Source organism: Pararge aegeria, chromosome 6 (assembly GCF_905163445.1).
Source record: "Pararge aegeria chromosome 6, ilParAegt1.1, whole genome shotgun sequence".
NCBI classification, from domain to species: Eukaryota; Metazoa; Arthropoda; class Insecta; order Lepidoptera; family Nymphalidae; genus Pararge; species Pararge aegeria.
In genome coordinates this window covers 7802140-7817724 of record NC_053185.1, presented here as the reverse complement: position 1 = coordinate 7817724, position 15585 = coordinate 7802140, and the positions used below count along the sequence as shown (strand labels likewise).

The window sequence follows — 15585 nt, the reverse complement described above, 5'->3', positions numbered from 1 at the left end:
TAGATATATATAAATACTCGTACTAACCTTTAACACTTAAAAGATATTAAACCGCAACGCAACGTACTACAGAGGTCACGATGGTATCCTTGATAGCTAATCAATGCACGTTAGATCATCACGGAAAACCTGTCTAATATATCTACTCAAATATTAATTAACCATATTTTATGAAATAACGCGGGATACAAAATACATATATTACATTAATATACGCAATATACATAAACGTTAACCATGACATGATGTTTTACTCGTATTTTTTAACTCTGAATTGTGTTTACGTTTTAACACATTATGAATTTGTTGATGCGTACTTTGTTGCTTTACCAGCTGTACGCTTAAATGTAAACACTGTTTAACTAATTTGCATATGTATAATCGTCGTCACCTTTATCTATATAATTAGATATAACGTGATAGTACGCGAGTATTTTATACATTACAACATTATGCGTCTGAGGAAAAACGTACACAACATCTGTTTAATGGACGATGAACGATACTGTCGAGATAAGGTATAGAAATTGTTAAAGGTGATTATCATGAGTAGCAACTAGATGATGCAAAGCAGTACGGCCTCTCCGAGCCAGACCAATTCGTTCCGCTACGATAAGAGGATTAGGCCGTTCCGGTGAACGCTTGCCCTACGCTCCTTCTAATTTTATAGGAATCAAACGAAAATAAATACGATACGGTACCTGACCAAAAAAGCGTTCCCGCGCTGTTGTCATGTTTTCGTTTTTCGGTATGTCACTGCTGTCTGAATTGGTTTCACTAGATGGTGTCAAGTTTATCGATTCTTGGGACTTTTTCACTGAATCCTCGGAAGCTGGTGAACTCTGCGCCTGCGCCGCCTTCGGCGCAACCCGCTCGGAAGTGTCCTCCGCCACTGTTGCTGCTTTTTGTACACTTTGGTCAACTTTGCAACCACCAACCCCGTTAGTCTTTTCACTGTTACCCTTCGGCTTTTTCTTACTCTTTTTGTTCTTCGGTTTCTTAGGAGGTTTGCCCTCACGGAGACGGTCGTTGGCGCAGCACTGCACATTACCCATGTCGAGGTGCGATCATATCGCGATTGCTCGGTCGGCGGGAGTCGGATCGGTCGGTCGTTCGAGGCGCGTCGGCGTCGGCGCCGGCTCGCGGAATGAGCGTCGCGAGTCCCCGGCGTCGCGTCGTGGCGCCCACCCGCCCCGGTATTTTTGACGCAAACTTTGGAATCGCACTGACCGCCGATTACGCGGATGGCGTCCGCGAAGGATCACACCCGAAAGCCGAAACGCGTGCCGGCCGCGCTGGCGTCATCGCGCGCCTCTGCCCCCGCGCCGCAAGGTCAAGGCGCACTCACAACTCCTCCTGGGCACCCGTCCGAACCAGTGGCCGCTCCGTGCGAGCGGTCGCTGAGAGAACGCTGCCGTCCTCACCTGGCCGCAACTCCTCACTATTATTGATCACGCGGTGTTTACGTTTAGCTGCCACGGGGACGGCTTGGTAACCAATGGTAACTCATATTTATGCTAGCCGTGCATTTAATTAAAACTTGCCGGTAGTGTACAGAGTAGAGACTGATGTACCCTAATCAGGATATTGCCAAGCGCAATTATTGTTTTAACACATTGTGATATTGTCTCTGAGTCTGTGCGTAATTGAGGAAGACTGAAACTAAATTCAGGTTACGAGGCTTAAAAACGCGTTATTATGTTTAATTGGAATAAACAGTGTATGTTTGTTAGTCCGGTCGTGATATGCGTGTTATCGTGCGCACCGAGACCGCAGTATCGCTCGTTAGTCGTAGTACACTGGCTCGTTGGCGTGTGCAAGCACGTGCGACCGTGCAGTTCCGCTTTATTAATGCAACGTAGAGTAAATTCTATAGGTAACTACCCAAACTAAACAACTAAGTAGAAAACCGAATTTTATGATATATTTTGTTTAAATACTTCTATGTAATGAGATACGCTTTTGGTGCATCATTCTAACTCAGCAGTACCTAGATTTTTATTTCCATAAACTAGGAAAACAATACTTGTGGATATTCCGGTGTCTATTTTAAACGCTATTTACCTACTTCGTTTTAGCAATAAACGAAATAGAGAAGAAATATATCACTTATATGAAAAATATATATACGTTATAATTATAACTTTATATTTTGATATGTAGGCTCTACTATAAATTAATCTATGCAATGAAGTGGCCTAATCACCATGCTTGTCATGCACGCTAGCAATTACATATATTGTTTATAGGTAGGTATATAAATTATAAACCTATTTTATTTGCCCCATATTTTGAATTGGATAGTAACATTGTCACGCATAGCAGCTACTTACGTAGGTACATAGTTTATTTAATATTAATTAACAACAAGCTATTATTCGACGGCCGAGTGGCGCAGTGGGCAGCGACCCTGCTTTCTGAGTCCCAGGTCGTGGGTTCGATTCCCACAACTGGAAAATGTTTGTGTGATGAACTTGAATGTTTTTCAGTGTCTGGGTGTTTATCTGTATATTATAAGTATTTATGTGTATTATATTCATAAAAAAATATTCATCAGCTATCTCAGTACCCATAACACAAGCTTCGCTTACTTTGGGGCTAGATGGCGAAGTGTGTATTGTCGTAGTATATTTTATTATTCTAATCTGCCTTCCGAACCGGTGGTAGAGTCACATCAAACAGACTGACTTGTTTCAAAAGTGCTTATAAACTAGGCCTACTTGAAAAACATGAATTTTGAATTTCGATTGTATAAGTTATTCTCTCTCTTTCAATTCGCCCGCTGATCACTGTACGAAATTTTATTGGAATAAAGAAACTGACAGACATTATCTATGTCGGACAGTTTCTTCTATTCCACTATGGATATCGTATCGCATATATAGTACGTAAATGAACCCTTAAAAAATTGATCTCTTTTGGGCGGCCATGTTTATTATAAAGTAGAATACGAGAAAGATTAAAGCCTCCTAGAACATTTTTATTAAACGTGTAACCGTGTAACTGAGCCTCGACCTTGAGTAACCCAGTAAGTAGTTGTAATTCCACTGGTTGTGGAAACTTATTTTCGCGCGCAATACTCTACATTGTTAGTCCTAGACCGAACCTCACCTGTACCAATCTCACCATGGTAAGTGATGGTGCTGTCGAAGGAGTTGAGGGCTAACGTGTTAGAGCAGTATAGTATGCCTCATCAGTTTCTACGTCACATCGACCATCGTACTGGCCGAACGCTGAATCGCTTAGTATTTGTCGGTATGGTGGTAACTAGCCACGGCCAAAGCGTTTCACCAGGCAAATAATTTGTGCCTAGCCAAAATAAATGTTTTTATAGGACGAATAAAGACACACACGCCTTTAAAAAGATCCATAAATATCCGTGCAACACCACAACCATTAAGAAATAGGACTCGGAACGTATTCTTAAACAATAAAAACCAGATATGCTTTTAATGTCTAATAAAAATAAAACTCTTAACTCTTCTGAGATATATTTAGGAGAAGATATTCGATCGTCGGGCAAAATTTGGACCGTCGTCGGTGTCGCAACCTTTGATGGGACGTTAACTGGGTCATACGAGCTTTTAACGTGGTTAAAAGACCGCCTTTCACACCGATCCGCAACATTATAAAGGACAACTTTCGGTGGTATTTTCAACAAGTTCGTTTACCCATCTTGGTGTGGGGAAATTTAGTAATTTACATGAATGACATTTGAGAGAGTACTTATGGCTACCTATCTTTAAAGTGCAAAGGTATGATTTATTTTCTTTTCAATATAAGTATTACAAAAAGGAGATGGCAATACTTTCTATAAATTTAAATATCGCTGCAATAAAATAAATCTTAATAGAGTAAACACAACTGTGTTTAAGGAGATTTCGGTACGATTAAAAGTTGGAACTACTTGGTTTCAGTTTTACCCTATTTACAACTTTAAACTCACATATAATAACGCCTTATTTAGAAATCGTTGCTTGCCGGTGTGTAAACCGATGAATCTAATCTTGAAATATATGGAAGTCATAAACAAAACGCCGGCGTTGGCCGCTAACCGACGTTAGGTTGCACATTGGATTTTATGTACCTAGGCAATATTTACGCATATTTATAAATGTTGACACGCTCTAGAATATAATTATTTGTTCTGCCAACAATGTTGACAGTGAGGTTGGCAGTAACATATTATTTTTATAAAAACTGTAGTTATTCAGAGACACTACGGACTAACAAAGAATTTGAAAATTATTAAACACACCTAAAATACTAGGAATTTTAGTCTGTGCAGATGATCCATGTTTTCTTGTAGGGATGTTCACATAACATGCCAGTCTACCTATTTTATTGATTAGTTTTTAAACCTTTAGTGGTAGGAGAGCTTTTTGTGACAGAGCTCGTCCAAGGAAGTACTGCTGCGATACTTATTTCCGACTCCTTGCAGCATTGCTGGGTTCCGGCTGTTTATTGTAGGATGTGTTCATTGCATGTTTCTGTGAAGTACTGCTCTGTTTATAGGTATAATAGTTAGGTATAATAGTTTTTCACTTACCATCAGGTCGGTTTTTTGGCCCGTCAATTATTACTATAAAAAAACAGTTCTAAACAGCGTCGCGACATTTTAGAGAGGCTATGTAGGGCCCCTTACTGCGAATATCTGCACGGCTAGCCTAGCCCGATTATATCTCTTGACGAGGTATAAAATTAACGTGTCCATCTGCCAAAGCAGGGCAACAGGAAATAGGAGATGTTTATAATTGGGATCTTATTTCCACATGTGAGCCAGTCATACAGTACATCTGTATGACTGTGACTGTGATGAGATGTGTGAGTAGAAACATTTTTATTCTTGCCCTCTTCCCGGGGAGTAAAATGTCCCCTACCCTCAGTGCAGTAAGGGTCGTTTCGCAGACCTAGACTTGGCGGCTTTGTCGGACATTTGCCCCTTTCCGTGCGGGGTCGCCCCCCCAGCACCTTGGCTAGCGATTGCGCCAGGTCATCCGACTTCCGAGCTTTGCACTGCCACTTGAGTTATGCAACTCCTACGAGTTATGTGCCGAATTTAACTTGTTAAAGAACTCGGAGAAGCGATATTTTTTTATTTCACTACAAGTTAGCCCTTGACTGCAATTTTCACCTAATAAGTTATATTAAGCCTTTATCTGGCTCTAAATCACTTAGCAACAGTCAGTCGGTTTGTACGGCCGAACCAGACTAAACGAAATTTAAATAGTAAAATTCCGGCATTGCCCCTGCCGGAGATCGAAAACGACACCTCCTACTTAAAACCACAGCACTCACCACTGCGCTAAGAAGGTCGTCATAGTGTCTTCAAAAAATATTACTTAGTTTAGTTATCAGTGATGACTTATGGATTAGAACCATATTCTCAAAAGAAGGCTTAAAGTATTTTAGCGGGCAACAAAAAACAACTCTAATTATTCTTAAGTGATCAAATCAGAAATGGCGAGATCCGTTGAAGACTAGGGTGACCCAAATAAATAATAAAAGATATAAAATATGAAACTCACCATATCCGAATCACTTTCTTCAACTGCTATAGCAGCCCCTCTTTTCAAGAGTTCCTCAGCGTCATCCAGTTCTCTATCGAGCTCTAGACTCTCCAGTTCTAGGGGTGGTGATGTTTGCAACTCCTCAATGCCTAAACAGTCTGAATCGGACATCGGCAGTAGGTTGTTCTGGGTGGGCATCTTCACGATTAGAGGTCGGAAGTTCAAGCGGGAAAACCCTGGAATGTTACAAATGATAATGGTTTTCTAATATCTTTAAGACACAGTGGCAAACAACTTCACAATCTTCTATTTTTACCAACCGTCGATATTCTCAAAGCATTGTTATATTTTCACTTATGACTGACAAGTTGACAGTGCCATCCAAAGCGTCGTCATTAGACGTTACTACTACTACGAGTATAATCGCTCCAAGCCGCTCTAGAGTAGCTCTTTGGCTAATCTACACTATCATCAATAAGCTTACAAATAAAATTTTGAATCAATGCCTACTTCAGTAGCCAACATCAATAGCCAACATTCCTCTGCTGGACTAAGGCTGGCCTCACAAAGCTGGAAAGTCTCTCCGAATTCATAATCTCAAATTTCCTTTCCTCACACATATTTTAAAAATTTAAATTGTTCAGTAGTCTCGTGATTCCGGACACGGGCAAAAATCTTTTTGGAAGACAAATTAATACTAATTGCAATCTTCTTGGCTCTAATGAATAATTCATAATCTGATTCCAGCATGTGTGAGCCATAGCGGCTCACACATTAAAACATGTGGGAATACGTGTGTTATGAAAGCTTTATTTTTAATATTCTGAACCAGAATTTAGAAGGCTCGTCAGTATCATTCATTCAGAAAAAGTTTGTAAAAACATATATCAATCTTTTAAGTTATGTTGATTGATACGCCGACGAAGTCGCGGGGGGCAGCTTGTGGCAACATATTTTTTATTTTAAAAAATTTTGAAGGAAGACAACATATTTTTTTATATCAATTTTGAAGGCAAAAAGCAACAGAAGAGGAAGAACTGCGTGATCTAAGCTTTGACAAGATCGCAGAGGGAAAAATACAAGATTAAAATGTAGTGTTTATATCCTCTTGGCAGACGTAAGAGTATATTTTATAAATACACCGAAAACTTTTTATTTTTTACGGATAAAACCAGATAAAACTAAGAGCATAAGAAATTATAAATTTCACTATGCAGATTCTCCTGTTTTTCGCGGAGTGTAGCAAATTAAGCTTTATTTTCATAATAGATCATGGAATTCCACAAAATAACGCCTGCTTCTATCCAATTTTAAAAATGTTTTGCGTATTTTAAAAAAAAAAATTTCGCAATGGAATGTCTTATTATACGTGAACCTTAAGAACGCATGTTTTGATAATATTATAGTATTTCGATAAAGGTACCTTTTTTTTTCAAAGTTCAAATTATTATACACATCCATAATAATAAACTATGACCTTACAATTACTAGCTATGATTCGTACCCATTAGCCATGAAATTAAAATAGCTTTGAATTTGCGTAGGTTTCGCAACTAGTTCTCACTGCCCAACCTTAACCGAGATCTATCTAATAATATAATCCAATGAAACAGTAACTTTTAAGAGTACTCACTTTTATTTTCCGCATTTTCCCTTTTAAACTTTTTCTGCGCCTCTCGAGTCCCTTGAGGTTTCAAGATATTGGAGGTTATTGGTCGCATGGAAATTCTTTGGAGCCCACTGCCGGGAAGTAGAGTCGTAACTACTTTCTTAGGTTCATCACTATCAGGACTTCTTTGATAAAGACCATAAATGTCTTCATTGTCTGCATCAATGTCCAATAAGCATTCTTCAAAATGTTCAAAAGTTTCCAAATCCGAATCCAATTCACTGCGCGAATCGTGAGAGTTCGAATGATATAAAGAATCAGAATCTCGTCTGCTTCCTGACTGCTTAGATTCAGGTGATGAGAAGCTCCTTAGAACGTAACCTTTGTTTGGACTGCTTGGTTGTACAGGATCGTTTTGCTGAGCAGGTGTTGAGTTACTTCTAGGCAGCTGGCTTTTAGGTCCCTGCATTTTGCGAAGCTGTTGATTTGCTCTAGTTGCTATCAAACTTCTACCACGTCCTGCACTAGGAGTCGAAAGCGGTTCTTTTCGCTGCATTACAGTATCACTTCTTTAGGCGTGTTTCTAGGACCTGTAGCCACTTGGAACTGATCATATGTTGCTTTGCTAACTTACGCGTGTCCAGTTCTTTATGATCAAATTACCATATCGAATAGCAAGGCCGGATCCAGCTGATATATAATCTGATAAGCACTAGTGAGCACGGGACATGCAAATACTGTTTCCCCACGTTGTAACTCGATTAGTTTATTGAATTTTCACCTACGCAGATGTCTGATAGGAACAAAGTTATGAATGTTTTCAAATTGCCAGCAGTCAAAATTCTCACTTTTTATTGGATTTTTAACAAGAGTAGTAATTTAAGACGTTTAAGTCTGCGTTGTTCAATGGGACTGAGCTTACGGTACGCTGTCGAAGACGCGTAGGTTCAGTTAAGCACAGGAGGTGGTCAACTTTCTCTTTTTCGGTACCTTGAAGATAATTCATTAAAGCCTTAACAAATATTAAGAACCACACATGAATGACACACCCACAATCAGTTACTGCAATGATTTTATCGTTACGCTACTGAACTTGATTTATTTCGTGTTCGTTTTTTTTTAACATGCTAGATTATCCGACTGAATTTTTTTGGGAATTTATTATTTCGGTTTTCTTACCTTACCGACAAAGACGTACCGCTAAGCGATTAAGCGCTCCGGTACGATGTTGCGTAGTAACCGATTTGGGGTTAAATATAACTGCCATTTTCCCTACCATGTTAGCCTGCTACCATCTTAGACTACATTGAGACTTAAAACGCGGTGAGATTGCATTCAAGGTATGAATTGTATTAGAAAAAAATAATATCATATACTGATACATATCAAATGCTGGCTGGCTCTTAAATAGTTTTATTTGACAACTAGCGTACCCAGCCCGCTTCGCCGGGCTAGATTTTGCTTTATTTAATTTAAACAATAAACTTACATCATTAAATTTTTAATTTAAGTCTCATAATATATTAAATCATTTATTTCTCTCCGTATTCATTCTCTTCTATTCTCTTCTCGAGCGGGTGCAGATCATTATCTACACCCATGTAGGTACACCCAACAATAGAATATCAATAATATCATAGTAAATAAAAGCTGTATTTGACAGTTTGACAGTTCAAAAATAGGAGTGCTCCGATCATCAAACTTTACAGGATTACTCGCCAGGTCAATCCGGAGATTCCCTGAAAGTTTCATTGAAATCGGTCAAGCCGTTTCGGAGCCTATAAGGAACATACCCACACACTTTCTCTTTTATATATATATATATATATATATATATAGATAGATAGATAGATGTGAGATGGTGATTATAAATAAAATATCCGGCTTAGTTTATTGTTGATTTTTCTAGACAGGCGTGTTTGAAGGCTTTATCACCATCACCTTAATACTATCAAATTCAAATTCAAAATTTATTTATTCATTTAGGCCTATCACAGGCACTTATGAAGCGTTCATACATATTTGTTTACATAATTGTAAGGGGATGGTGATAACTTCGTTCGCCAACTTAAATCTAAAGCTACGAGGGTTCCAAACGCGCCCTGGTCTAAGAAAGGTTATAAGGTGCTTAAGGCCTATAATATAAATAATTTTGACTTTGACTTTGAATAAAGGTATAGAATAAAGAGATATTCATTATTGAAAGTCAAAGCCAAAAATTTTCTCTGATTTGCACTTTGATTGCGACAAAATGAAAGAGTGATAGTGTTAAAAACTACACTTATATAACTACACTTATATAAACTTGGGTCGGAGACATATTGTCTCCGACCCAAGTTTATATAAGTGCATTTTTAATCTACAATAAATAGCAATCCATAAAAATTGCCTTTTTTTAGAATCTGGACTAGGTACTATCAGATACAGATGAACGAAATCATACTAACTAATTGGAACTTGCAGAGCATAAAAAAAAACTGATGAGCTTTTGCTCTACATCTATTTTATAAACGTGCAATTACTTATATGTTCTGTGCAAGAAGAAGCTATTCTTAACAGTGCTCTCGCATGCACTCGCAATAGGTATCTCAGCGTTTACAATAAAAAAGACCTGTTTTTAAAATTAAAAAAAACTGACGCCATCTGTGTAAACATTGCCGAACTGTTTTGTACAGAAGTATGTTGGTGGAGGTTCTCGCGTTGTGTCAATGCTTAGCAGTTTCGTCTAATGTTACTAGATGGCATGATTGCCACAACCTTCAATAGGAAGTGCTTGGTCGCGCAAACAATTTAAATCTAAAACCACGCTACAATACCTAACTACCGGTTTCTTCTCATAAATCTGAAGGCGTAAATGCCAGAACTGCTTTAACTCGTTTATGTAAAGCTTTCATAGAAACTTGATTTTGCATACAGAGGACTAACTAAATTCTCAACAAAGTGCAAAGGTAACTATAATCTAAGTACGAGTCGCTTATACTACTATTACTACTTATTCCTTCGATGCAGATTTTGTTGTTAGACATCTTTTAGGCACCCATCGAATAGAAGAAAGACATTTGGAGCTTAGACCTACCGCACCAGTTACCAGTGTTCTAAATAAAAAAAATATCTTACACTAGGTACTCTGCGGACAGTGGCGTGCACCGGGTCCCTTATCAGGGTATGCTGCATAAAAAGGGCGAAAATTCTTCATCTATACGAGTTATGTATCAATTTTAGGATATGCAGTGATTTACTGCATATCCTATATGCATATGCACTTATTATGCAGTAAATCACTGTCCGAATAAAGTTCACGCCACTGTCTGCGGAATAGTTGCTTTTACGAATATTATTACATGTTAGTGATTAAAACAGACCGCTTAACTGTAGGTGACCAATTCTCTAACTCCGGGCTGCTACTGCCAAGTTCGTGACAGAACAAATACTTCCTACAACATTTAAAAGTCGGTGCCAACTTTGCATAGATCATTTACTTCGTACTCCTTTGTATATTGAAGCAAGGAATCTACCAGTAGTTTTCTACATTTTAATTGGCACCGAAAATATTGCTTTTCCCGAAGCAGCCCGGCGTTAATGCTCCAGGAGTTCCGGCACTTCATCATAATTTATTGTGACGAGCATATTTTGCTTAACTACTATACATTATAATCGAAACTGGGTGTTACTTGACCAAATGGTGCTTTTCAATAGCAAATGCTCAAGTTACTTTAACAAATACTCAAATGGTGTCCATTTGAAGAGTTCCTTCAATTTCTCCAGGAGTCCTTCAACAGATCTTGAATTGATGAAAATGGGCCCACATTGAAAGTGTATCTACCGTCTGAAACGGAAAAATATTTTTCAAATCGGTTTATAAATGACAGAGTTCTGAGCTAACAAACATAAAGAAAAAAAAAATAAACCGAATTGGAACCTCCTCCTTTTTTGTAAGTCGTCTAAAAACACAACTGCTATCAATTTCATTGGCTTGACCCAGAAATGTAGTACTAAATCAATTACCTAATTAAAAAAACTATAATTTGTAATTTTTGACAATGAGTATAACAACTATTTATTCAAAACAAGCTGTTGCGCGCGTTCCTCGGCAGCGTTTACTACGGTTTTATATGAATCCCGTGGGTGTTTGTTAAATTAGCCTATAATTAGGATAAAAATTATATGTTACTGTCCTTCCTTTAAAATAATTCGAGCGACTTTGTTTGATGATGATGTAACTTCTTTACATATACTTAGTATAGAATCAGTAGGTTATATAGTAATGTAGTAATGTAGTAATGTAGTAATGTAATGTAGGTAATGTTATACTCCCGATAGAAAAGTTACGCTTTTGGCTTGCTGTGTATGTCATAGAAGTAAACACTCGACATATTGTTTTCTGAAAGTATAAAAACACGTACTGCGATTAAGGATTGCTCAAAACTTGTTTTTCCACTTTTAGTGCAATTTTGTTAGCACATTAGGTTACGTTGCGTAGATTATATAGGCAAGATTGAGATTTCTATTTTATTGTATGTGTTTCAATGTGATTTGACATTTTATTTAATTTATAATATGCTAATACATCTATTTAATTGTTTGTCCATACTAAATTAATCTCACTACATCAAATACTAAATTTGCACACGATTCATATAGTTTAATGTTTTGGCCTCTAAACTGAACGTAATGTTTACTTACATCTTCACATAAATATTTAAGGGTAGGCTTTTTATAACTAACTAACTTTAAACTTAATATAAAAAAATACTTATAAAATACAGATAAACACCAAGACACTGAAAAACATTCATGTTCGTCGCACAAACATTTTCCGGCTGTGGGAAACGACCCCACGGCCTAGGACTCAGAAGGCAGGGTCGCTGCCCACTCCGCCAATCGTCCGCCCAAATAATATAATTAATAATGTAAACCCCACCAACTTAGAAGCAGCCTTGTAGGTGTCTGCTTTGTAACCCTCTTCTATGCTCAGTGGCGCGCACAGAGGGTATGCACAGGGTATGCAGACGATATAAAATGAAGAAAATCTCCAGTAATAGGCTTTATATAACTCTTACTATGCCTATTCTTAAGTTTTTTATAACTAGTACTGGAGTTTTTCTTTATTTTATATCATCTGCATACCCTGTGCATACCCTCTATGCACGCCACTGTCTATGCTGTAGGTAAAGGAAAACATAGTCAGGAAACCTGCATGCCTGAAATTTTCATTAGGTTCTCAAGACTCAAAGGCGTGTAAAGTCTAACAATCCGCACTTGGCCAGTGCGACGGGTCTTCTCATTCTAAGGGGAGGTCAGTGCCTTAAAGTGAGCCGGAAATGGGTTGATAATATGGATGATGATGATGATGATGCAAGAGGAGGCATGTGCCTGCAATCTGAGGATGAATGGTAGGGCTTTACAGGATCCAAACTAACATTAAAAATGCAAAGGTTGTCTGTTTATCCGTTATCTATGGTTCAGTTCACCCACTGCACTGATCTCGATGAAATTAGGCACATAATATATAGCATAACAAAATAATATATAATAATACGACCGCCGGTTGCTTGGGTATTCAAAAATCCCGCAAGCGGATGAATCAATATTTTTTACACATTTTCAATAGTGTTTTTGATTTGTAATATAAAAAATCAAATAAAATAAATTCAAAAGTCATTTATTTCAAGTAGGCCTGGTTTACTTATATAAGTACTTTTGAAACGTCAAGTCAGTCTGTTGTAGTGACTCTATTATTGGTTCGGAAGTCAAATTCTACCGAGAAGAGTCCGCAATAATCTCGGGAGCTTGATCTTTTTTAACGTCATTTTACAGTTTATAATCTTTAGAATTTTTATCTTGTGAAAGATGAAAGCAGAGCGGCCTTGTGTTGAGGAGAAGGAAAAAGCCTTAAGGGTGATTATATTGAAAAGGAAAAATAGTTTTATTGTTTCATTTTATTTCAAACCCTTCCATTCCACGAACTTTTGGATTTATAAGTAATATTGTAAAAATTAAAAAAAAAAGATGTAAATAAATAAATGACAGAAGAAAAACTAATAATAATAATACTTTATAGTACACAAAGATACTCATATAATAATACTACAGAATTAAGAATATACAGAAACTGTGTACAGTCCACTTTAGTAGTGTTTCTCGAACAGACAGTTGATCACATCATATTAGCACTTGACAGTAATAAGTTTACCTCTATGTTATACACGTTTACCGTTTAAATAGGAAAATGGGAAAATGTTTGTGAGCTAGCAACAATTCTTAAATCTGTGTATAATGCCATACAAAATGGCACATTTGTTATCATTTAAAATAACTTAATATTAATCTTTTGTTCAATCAATGTTTAATAAGTTCTATCAAGATTTGGGAGGTGAAAAACTTCTGCCGCTCTATCTAGGGGCAGAACTTCTTAACACCAAAATAGCAGTTCCCGATTCAAAAAAATAATATTAAAACGACTAAAAAGCCTTATATGCTTTCAACTGCTTGTTTTAAATAATATGTTTAAAGGGATCAGTAATACATCGCACTGATTACTTACTATTCGATAACGTAATTTCTTTAATTGGTATTAAGTGAATAATATAGATTCAACGAGTTTTTTACCTACATAACAGCGTTCGTAGGCTTGACGTATTATGTAAACCACAAGTAGGTTGGCAGCTCTTGCGTTTTTTCTTTTCCGCATCTAGTCTAAATTGTTAATTTAAAAAAAACGCGAAAGTTCGCGAAAGTTTGCCTGTTTGTTTATTTGTTGGTTATCTATGTTCCGCTGAACCACTGCAAAAATCTTGATGGCACTTGGCATAGATTCGTAGCTTGCAATACATTACATACAATATATTTTCTTTTGATGTAAATATTTTAGGTTGATCGTAGAATGAAAATCAAAAGAGACCAGACTGCAGTTGACTTAAATAAAATACAGTGTAACATTAGTACGAAGTAAACAGAAACAAGATAATGAATTAAAAAAGAAACAAATCTGAACTAAATGGTACAGACAAGAAAAATTGTTTTATAAATCAAGCTAGACCATGTACCACAACTAGCTTCCAGTCACGAAAATATGCAAATACTACTAACTATTATAAAAAATGTGTGTGCACTCTGATATAATGATATAATACATTCGCGTACCCTTTTCGAGGGTACAGCCGTGATGTTATATTTCATTTCAAAATTATGCCATAGCAGCAATCGCGGTTGATTTGCTGTAATTTTTTGAAGAGTTCCGTTGCCTGTATCCCTTTCATCAGATTTCTATATGTACCTAATCATTTATTTCTAAGATTAAATTTCGAAGCAAAACTTATTTTGCAGAGTTATGCCCGAACATACATAAAAAAACACCCGAATTGATGACCTCCTTCTTTTTAAAAGAAGTCCGTTAAATACATCACAATCAAACTCGGTACGAATTTTCACATACTAAATTGGGGCCATACAGCCGCGATATGAAATTAAAAAAAATTATAGCCCGCGTCACTCGCACACCGGATGATGTAAGGATTCTAACGTTACCTCATACATGCAAATCTGTTTCGGATTTATAACTTATGGTGGGAAAATGTAACTCGTGCATACTTACATCCCGGCTTTTAGGACTTGTGGACCCCATTCTGAAACTTAATCAGAATTTGTGGAAACAACCCACCTACTTATTTGATACATGAAACTATTTCAACAATCAAACTTCTTCGAACAGTCAAGGTTAATGTAATGTCTTTTATTTGTTAAACGTTTTCTGGACATCACCTTTCCACAGGTCAGTGTTTTCCATGGTGCTAAATTATTCCGCACAAGTATCGGAATTCTTTGTCCATAATAACACTTGTGCAATGAACCTATACCACTTCTATTGACACTTCAACTTTTAAACTGTTGAAATGCCTGATATATGTAGCCTTTAAAAATGTTCTCGTCTCTGTCACATCTTCTATTAAGTATATCAACCAACTTTAGTAATTTATATGGAAACCATAACAACCATTCAGTAATTACACTAAAGGAAATCTTCTTTAATGATACAAAATGTTATCCATAGAAAAGAAAACTTTTAAACGTAGTTAGTTATCGGCGATCAAATTCTTACCTATATAAATAAATGCAAGCCAAAATAAGAGGATGATAATGTCAATACATGCTAGTCCGCATGGAATGGATGGTTCCTTGCTGTGAAACCAAAAATTTTGTTAATTTATTAAGATCCTTACACAATTTCTAGTAAGGTAGTAATATAACAGTCAGTTTCATGTTGTTTTAATTCATTCTTCCTGTTTTCAATTTGTTATTTAACCTATTTTTCGTTAACTAGGATGTAATGAAAGATGAGTAAATCTATTTCATAGCGTTCAAAACGCAAACAAACAATAAAACCTTTCACAATTGAATATTCAAAAAACAACCTGCCTATGTAATGATTTGAAGTCACTTATTTAATGGGTGCGATTTATAATTCAA

The 15585-nt window shown here is 36.8% G+C and overlaps 2 protein-coding genes across 3 annotated transcripts in view; both read right to left on the bottom strand.

Annotated features, from left to right (window-relative positions):
• LOC120624743 (NAD(+) hydrolase sarm1) overlaps positions 1-1287 on the bottom strand; it is a 92088-nt gene extending 90801 nt beyond the window's left edge. Inside the window, exon 1 of one of the 2 annotated variants that reach the window (XM_039891436.1) lies at positions 702-1287. In XM_039891436.1, coding sequence (XP_039747370.1) covers positions 702-1055 — 354 coding nt within the window. In that variant the 5' untranslated portion in view covers positions 1056-1287. The remainder of the gene's footprint in view (positions 1-701) is intronic. The other variant, XM_039891437.1, reaches the window with a different exon arrangement.
• Positions 1068-7693, bottom strand: LOC120624279. The gene is made up of 5 exons (XM_039890730.1): positions 7144-7693; positions 5529-5746; positions 4881-5022; positions 1349-1487; positions 1068-1212 (listed from the first exon to the last, which is right to left on the bottom strand). The coding sequence occupies exons 1-5, from the start codon at positions 7673-7675 to the stop codon at positions 1068-1070; spliced, it is 1176 nt and encodes a 391-aa protein (XP_039746664.1). The 5' UTR covers positions 7676-7693.
• Positions 7694-15585: the final 7892 nt, after the last annotated feature.

Bases quoted from the DNA above. Each gene is read 5' to 3' on its own strand.
- LOC120624279 (XM_039890730.1), bottom strand. From the start codon at position 7,675: ATGCAGCGAAAAGAACCGCTTTCGACTCCTAGTGCAGGACGTGGTAGA. The intron at 1,488-4,880 runs GTAGGGGACATT...TTGGTTACCAAG, and splicing joins CGACCCTTACTGCACTGAGG to CCGTCCCCGTGGCAGCTAAA. The intron at 1,213-1,348 runs GTGAGTGCGCCT...GCGATTCCAAAG, and splicing joins ACGGGTGCCCAGGAGGAGTT to TTTGCGTCAAAAATACCGGG.